General features: G+C 49.7%; 1 protein-coding gene across 1 annotated transcript in view; it reads right to left on the reverse strand.

Annotated features, from left to right (window-relative positions):
* Positions 1-6319: 6319 nt before the first annotated feature.
* LOC108792039 (oocyte zinc finger protein XlCOF8.4-like) overlaps positions 6320-8164 on the reverse strand; it is a 5634-nt gene continuing 3789 nt past the window's right edge. The window contains exon 7 of the mRNA XM_018562717.1: positions 6320-7307. Within this exon, the coding sequence (XP_018418219.1) occupies positions 6352-7307 (956 nt within the window). The 3' untranslated portion in view covers positions 6320-6351. The remainder of the gene's footprint in view (positions 7308-8164) is intronic.

Here is an 8164-nt window from a genome sequence, read left to right on the forward strand (position 1 = left end):
TCAGCACGCGGCCTGAGGTGTGTTAACGCATTTCGGGGTCAAGTACTAAAGATTCAACTTTTATAACAGCAGCAGATGTGTACAGATTATTATTCTAAAGCAGCAGGATTAACCCTTTGTTCCCACAATGCTCTTTTCTGTCTTTAGGGGCACACCCTTCAGGTTGCTGCGCGACCCTACCCTGAACTTCCTAACCGGGTCGCGCTTTCTACATCACCAGGTAGATATCATGGGACCGCATGGCGTATGCGTGTATCTGATGTGGGCACACTACCTGCGTCTACACACACAAGCCACGCCCTCTGCTCCTCCTCCAAGGGAAGCGATTGGCAGCAGAGCTTGTCAATCACTTCCCTTGGAGGAGGAGCGCAGGGCGTGTCTTCTGTGTTTGTCCTCTCGGGTTGTCTGTGCACATTGGCGATGGTGGCACAACAGTCCGATGCCTGGAGTGCGCGTAAGAGGGTGGCTCTATAGCACCCTGCACGGGAAGGGAGCCACCAGGAGAGCTGGACCATCATCGCTTTACTACAACAAGAATCCACAGTTCACCTCAGCGGTAGAAATTAAAAGAAAATCAGGATTTCATATCACTTTAAGCACAGCGCAACGGCGGAGCGCCCCGGTGTGAAGACCCTAAAGCAAGGGTAGGCAACCTCGGCACTCCGTCATGCCTATGCCTTGGCTAGTCAGTCTTGCCTGCAGTGCCTCTTGGGACGTGGGAGTGCCAAGGTTGCCTACTCCTGCCCTAAAGTACTCACCCTCACAGCCGAGGTAGCTGCGGGTTGCACACAAGAGCAACAACCACATTTTTTTCCCATTCCTAATGGTACCGCCATCTTGTCGAGGTGGAATGGCTTGCTTGCCCAAATGAGCCTTGCAGCTTGGGAGCCTTTGCTCCGGCAACCCCTGCCGGACCGTTATGATTCTTAGAGAGACTTCTGTCTGTGATTACGTCCGCGCTTTCCTTCTTTAATATTGGGAAGGGATGTATATGACCGTGATTGTATTAGGACCGGTATGCCGCAGTCAGTCTTCCAATCACGTGACAAACTGGGAGAAGATCTTCCGGGCACATTGAAGATGATAATATTTCTCCAGGTTGAGGGAAGGTCTTGGGGCTGCCAAAGAATCGACCCAGCAGTAGGTTACGAGTTTGGAAAAATCTGGAGGTCCAGGAACCAGGAAGTCAAATCTGGTTACCCACCACTCACTCTTTCCAGTTCCCAAGTTGAGCTTTAAAGGGTTTTGTGACTCGTCTATACATATATGTAAACATTTTACCCTGAACCTCTACATCCCAGATAGGCAACCAAAAACCATGCATGTTGGGGTGATATCCACAGCTCCCTTGGCAATCAAGTCTGGCTTGCCCTTCTGTGTCCACCTCCATGAGGTTTTAAAGTTCCATTAATCGATCAATATTCCGGTGAAATTACTTTTATATACACTTGACCGGCCACTTTATTAGGTACACCTTGCTAGTCCCGGGTTGGACCCCCTTTCGCCTTCATTCTTCGTGGCATAGATTCAACAAGGTGTTGTAAACATTCCTCAGAGATTTCGGTCCATACTGACATGATGGCATCACGTAACAAAGTGTACCTAGAAAATAACCCCCCCACACCACCACCACCAGCCTGAACCGTTGATACAAGGCAGGATGGGTCCATGCTTTTATGTGGTTTATAAGAGTTTCTGGGGGTCTCTTGTAAGAGGAATCTTACTTGGGCACTTTGACACAGGGACACTGACACTCGGAGGTTGTTATTCAGCACGTCGATCCGTAAAGGGATTTGTAGGAACATGGAGGTTCCACATCTCCTGTAGAACGTTATCCAAAGCCTCTTCAAGATGTTCCCAGTTCTTGGAGAGCACTAATATCATTCAGGCAGAGTACCGATGTATTGTATTTCGTGGTCAAGCTGGTATACCAGCTTTCACCATCCTGTGGCGCCACAGCTGTGACAACATACTGGTCCCCCCTAATAGGTAAGGGCAGCTGGAATAAAAACAATTCTCCAGCAGCAGTGGGGTTTAGCCAATGGGTGGTATTGGCTCCGTTAGATATTTTTTGTTTCATAGCATCCCCCTGAAGGGGTCCCTATAAACCCACATATCATGTGACACTATTTACTAGGGATGCACCGATACTAGTATCGATGCCAAGTATTTGGGCGAGTACTCGTCCAAATGCTCCGATGCCTAGCCCGATACTTGAGCTTCCAGTATCAGGAAGCTGGGCAGGGAGTCTTTACACGCTGCCCGGCTTCCTGATTGGCTGGGAACCCGACTCCATGCTCCCTCGTCACTTGCGATGAGGGAGCATGGAGCCGGCTTCCCGACCAATCAGGAAGCCGGGTGCTGTGTAATGACGCGTCGCCCGGCTTTCTTAATTGGGCGGGAAGCCAACTTCATGCGAGTCATTAAACGCCACCTGGCTTCCTTAATGGGACTTCCGGTACCGGGGAGTACCGAAAAAAAAAATATCGGTACTCGACACCGAAAAAATTGTATCGGTGCATCACTACTATTTACCTGTCGATAGCTTCAGGTCACATGACACTTCAAAACTCAGTTTTTCAGAGGGTTAAGTGACACTGTGACACTTTCTACCTATCAGTATGTGGAAGGAACTGTCTGTTACATCAGGGCAAGTCATTTGACCCTTAGGCCTCGTTTACAGCAGATGCAGTGCGTTCCGGCCCGAACGTGCTGCCTCGCATTTCGGCCGGCTCACTTTTTTGTGGGGTAGGAGGGCGCGGCTACGTTGCCATTCACTTCAATGACCCGCCACGCCCCTTCCTGCCGCACAAAAAAGTGAGCCGGCCACAATGCGCGGCAGTGCGTTCTGGGCAGAATCGGGCCGGAACGCACTGCATCTGGTGTGAACGAGGCCTTGTTGGTGTGCGAGAAGCTCCTAAATAACTATCCGATCAGATTCAAACCTGCCCTGGAACATGGCTGTTACAGAATGCCTGAATCCGATTGGCCACCAAAGAGCAGTGTACCCTGATCTCTTGCTACAGCTGAGGACCGGCTAACGACACAAAACACGACATTAACCTCCGGCAGACATCGACGGTGGAACTAACCATTTATTGGAAGTAAAGACTAGAACCTGTTCCGGGAATTTTCTGTTTAAAATTTGCACACAGTTATCTCTTCAATCATAAATAAAAACAACAAGAAAAACCTCAAAAGGACGTAAACATGATAAAAAGTAAAGTCAACGTCTAAGGACACAACCGCAGCAATCGTTCGGAAGGACCAGTTTCATCTTCTGACACGAGGAAAATGTTCTTCTATTTTGGCCTGGGCTGAAGGGGTCGGAGGGCCAGTGATAGATGATTTGGCCCTTGAGGAGACCGGACTTGTGGGGGGAAAAAATTCAACACGCTTCTAGTGCAAGAAAAAGCTTCCGTTTTGAGCGTCGTTCCCAAGGCTCAACTTCAGCCTGCGATATCTCCGATAACACTACTGACGTTGGGATCCACAGGTCTCGCTTCGTCGTGAACTTGCTGGAAACCAACAGATTGGAAAAGCTTCCATAGACCGGAAAATTCCTTTCATTCCTTCTGTGAGAATATTCTGACGCTTATTTCAATCTGACTTCTGAGTAAAGAATCCCCCCCAAAGCACACGTCCTCCTGATAATAGCCGAAACCGCTAGATGGGCCGTCGTCTTTGTCAGCTGGCTGATGACAGAACTCTACAGTACTCTGTGCTAGTGAAAAGGCATTTGGGATAGAGCGGCAAAAGGGTGAGAATCCGCGCTGGGTTTTTATTGCCATTTTTGTCTATATTGGGAAAATTATCCTTTATTTCCTGTCAGGACAGGAAGTGAAAAATCTCCAACGGGGACACAGACAAAAACAAACAAAGGCAGAAGTGGAAACCTGACAGAGATCTTAAAGCTTATCTCCAGGCACAACTTGTTATTTGTAATGAGTAAATCTTTCTACCTGTGTACTTGTCATATAAATACCACATGTAATAGAATGTCAGCCCCACCTTTCCTCTCTAGGGGACCGGACACCTCTACCTGCTCTTTGTGCATCAAGGTGACCAGTTCCCTTAACGTCCCCTGTAGTTTTCGCTCTGTTAGTGTAAGGCCGTAGCCAGAAGTTTGTGCGCTACTGCGCATACGCAAGTTCCAGCCTTCTGGATTGCCGTAAAACACGTGCACGCGCTCAGAGCGGAAGGTGGCGAACACAGGAAGTGACAAGTTGCTCTCTAATGGATGGTCCTATTTAAAGCAGCTGGCACAATGGGTCAATGCTGAATGGTCTCTCAGCTTGTGCGCCTGCTATTTGATTGCCTGTTGCCTTGACTCGGATTGCTGCTGACCTTGATTGACCGCTGCCTGCCCCTGACCTATGCTTTTTATCTGAATTCTGCCTCTGCCTGCTCCTTCTGCACCGTGCTGACCGTCTGGCTTGACCCCTGGCTTGTTTGACATCGCTCCAGTTTTCACTGCTATCTTCGCTGCCAACCAGCCCTGCTCATCCTTCCAGGGACCCAGTGGCTGGACTTCCACAAGGCACCGTGTCTGAACACCTTGGCACCCATGCTCCTCTCTGTCTACTCGCTCCCTGTTCCCACATCCAGGGGTGTGAACAAGAGCCACAAGGGAGGCCTCCTCAGCCAATCGGACCTCCACCAGGTATGTGATAGTTAGCCTAGGCGTAATCAAGTCAGTGCTTCCTCCATCAGTGGGAGGACTTGCATTTAAGCTGCCTTCTGCCTGTCAGGCTCTGCTCGCCACCTACTTCCTGTGCCTTTCTTTTTAGCTAAGTGTCTGGTCACAGAGGAACAGTACTGAGCTTGGAGGTCACCACACACAGTACCGCCTACCACCAAGACAGGTCTGCCTATAGTCTTCCCCCATGTATGCGGGTTGAAGGGTGATGGAAAATGTAGTTCTGCAGCACTCCTTAAGTACACACGGAGGCGACATAGGGAGTGCCGTAGAATCCTCCTCTTAGAGGCCTAAACGTTTAGTATTTTTGACCAGTGACTGATGACAACACTGGCCATAACTACAAGGATTGCTTGGTCTGGGAGAAGGGTAGTGTGACGGACTGAACCGTCACTGGGGCTGTTGGAGGAGCCTGATGGCTAACCTACTGACTACGGACCTAGGGCTGCAGAGATTTATTACCAAGGAGAACTTTGTTTGCTGTTGTTGTTTTCCTGTTTAATATTTTATCTAGAGAGAGAGCTTTTCACTATTTGACTTGATTTGAACCATCTGGACTTCCATCTTTGGATGCCATCGCTGCTAAACATAATTTTATGAAGGCAGCAGGCTGTCTGGAGGGGCCATTGTTTGGGATGATGGGATCAAGCTCTCATCTAATTAAAGGAGAACTATGGGGTCAGGGCTTTTCCCCATAGTTCTCGTAAGGGTCACGGGAGGACACAAACTAGCGTCCTCCCATCACTCAAAGCTCAGTATACCGCACGCTACAGTTCGCGGTATACTGAGACGCCGCAGCCGGGACGGATCCCGACATTACTGTTGAGATCCACCCAGCTGCGTGATTGACAGCTGGCTCTGCCTATCTAGAGGCAGAGCCAGCTGTACCCTCCCCCGTCCGTTCCGCCAGTCAGCGGTGGAGGATCGGACGGGAGGGGGGGAATCCCTGCATAGAGCTGTGAGTGACAGTCACCGCTCTCTGCAGGGAGAGGATTGAGAAGCAAGCGACAGTATGTGCTCTCTCTCACTTCCTGATCTATTGAGCTGACGTGTGAACTATGAGGATGAGTGATTTTCACTCGCCTCATAGTTTTCCTTTAAGGAATTCCAATGCGGCACCCGGCTGTCTAGGGGAGGGAACTGTTCAACACAGTGAACTCATATCCGATTCTGTGAGGTATAAACTCTGTGCTCTTTCTTTGATAAAGCAGTTCTTGGTTTCCACTTCAACATTGGTGTTGTCTGATGATTGAGGAGTTTAGCTTTCTCTCCTAATATTGTTCTGTCCAAACATTAGTCAGGTTTGGGCTGAGGACACTGGAATTCAGGTTCCAGCGGAGAGGAAGCTGATTTCTGACGGAGGTACCCAGTCGGGGTACCAGGTAGTGCAGAATTTAGGTGTGGGGATTAATGTGCGCTGAGAGAGGAAGGGTGGGAAGCTAGAAGTCATGGAGCCCAGAGTGGGGCTTTAACTCTTCCCCGACTCTAAAACAAGATTTGGCTGGAGTTCGGCTTTTAAGGATCTTGGCTGAATCAATTATTATCATGATGTTGAACAACCAACGACCAATAATCTATAAATAAGTTATGACCTTTGAAGAAATTAATTTTGCACAGCCCCATAAGGCGTGGAATTTTGATGGCTTCACACACTAAGGCTTCTGAGTAGAAGCGTTTCGGCAGTCAGGGCAGGAACTCTCTTCACCGACAAGACCGTTGGCCTTCTGGGTAAAAATGCACCTGCACTCCGAGCACGAATATATCTTCTCGCGTGCGTGAATCCTCCGGTGTATGACGAGGCCGGATCTCTGTGTAAAGCTTTTCCAACACTGGGAGCAGGAGAACGGCTTCTCCCCTGTGTGAATTCTCTGGTGCTCCACCAGGATGGACTTCCGCGTGAAGCTTTTCTGGCACTCAGGACACGTGTACCGTTTTTCCCCCGTGGGAACTTTAGGTTGGCTGGGAAGTTTTGACTCCTGCGAGAAGTTTTTACCGCTGTCCTGTCCAAGGTTGGCTTTCTCTTCTGTGTCACACAGGCTGAGCTCAGGAGAAAGAGGGGGAGCGAGGTTTGATTTCCGGCAGCTGGCACAGAAGGTCTCTATCTGCCCCGTGTCAGTGTTTACCGTTGGGGTGAAAAAATTACCGCACCCGCTGCACGGAAATTTCATGGGGCCTCTGTGGGTCTTGCGGTGAATGAGGAGACCTGATCTCTGCGTGAAACATTTTCCGCACTCCAAACATGAGAACGGCTTTTCCCCCGTGTGAATCCTTCGATGTTCCACCAGGATCGACTTCCGGGTAAAACTTTTCCCACATTCCAGGCACGGGAAGGGCTTTTCACCAGTGTGGTTCCTCTGATGTCGAACAAGGGCGGCGTTCTGGCAAAAAGACTTATCGCATTCAGTGCAGCGATATAACCGGTCTCCCCGATACCCCCCGCTGCTCTTGCCGGAATCGGGTGATATGTCAGCAATGTAGAGTCCCAGATTTATATCGGAGGTGTAGAGGAAGTTTTCCGGGGAATCTGGAGAGACGTCACTATTCCGACTGGCGTGATTCAGTGAAGAACTAAGATATCTCTCTGCAGTCTTCCTGACGTAGTGGCCGTCTGTTGGGAAAGAAGGGATTGGTGTAAGTGGGAAATGTTGAGTCATGAGTCTCAGATTAAACCACATAGAGTCATAAATTATGCCAAAGGATACATGATGGCAATGTGGAAGAAGACTGAGGGAGCAGATGACAAGCAATGTCAACATGGAGGGCGACGGGTTGATGACAGGTGATGTCAATGTTATATAAGACTGGGGGGAGCTAATGGCAGGCAATGTCAACATGAAGGATGACTGAGGGTATAGCGGTTGATGTCGGGTTATGTTAATTTAGTAGACAACCAGGGAGGTAATGACAGGTGATGTCAATGTGGCAAAAGGAATTGGGTATGATGGGTGATGTCAGTGTGGATTAGAAGGAGGATGGTGGCCAGTATCAATTTAGAAGAAGACGGGGATGATGGGCAATGTCAAAAAGGAGTAGACGGAGGATGACGGGAAATGTCAGTGAGGAAGTAGATTACGGGCAACGTCAATATGGAAGAAGATGGTGGCAATCGGGTGATACCATGTTAAGGAAGATGGGAGAGAAATTGGGATGATGTCCCATGCAAGTAAGAGAGAGGATAATGGGTGATGTCATGCAGAAGAAGACTGGGAGGAGGAGAAGACTGGGAGGAGGAGAAGACTGGGAGGAGGAGGAGAAGACTGGGAGGAGGAGGAGAAGACTGGAGGGAGGAGGAGAAGACTGGAAGGAGGAGGAGGAGACCGGGGGGAGGAGGAGGAGAAAACTGGAGGGAGGGGGAGGAGAAGACTGGAGGGAGGAGGAGGAGGAGAAGACTGGGGGGAAGAGGAGAAGAGTGGGGGGAGGAGGAGAAGAAGAAGACGGGGGGGAGGAGGAGGAGGAGAAGACGGC

The sequence above is a fragment of the Nanorana parkeri genome, unplaced genomic scaffold (assembly GCF_000935625.1).
Source record: "Nanorana parkeri isolate BGI_ZX_2015 unplaced genomic scaffold, ASM93562v1 scaffold593, whole genome shotgun sequence".
Lineage (NCBI taxonomy): Eukaryota > Metazoa > Chordata > Amphibia > Anura > Dicroglossidae > Nanorana > Nanorana parkeri.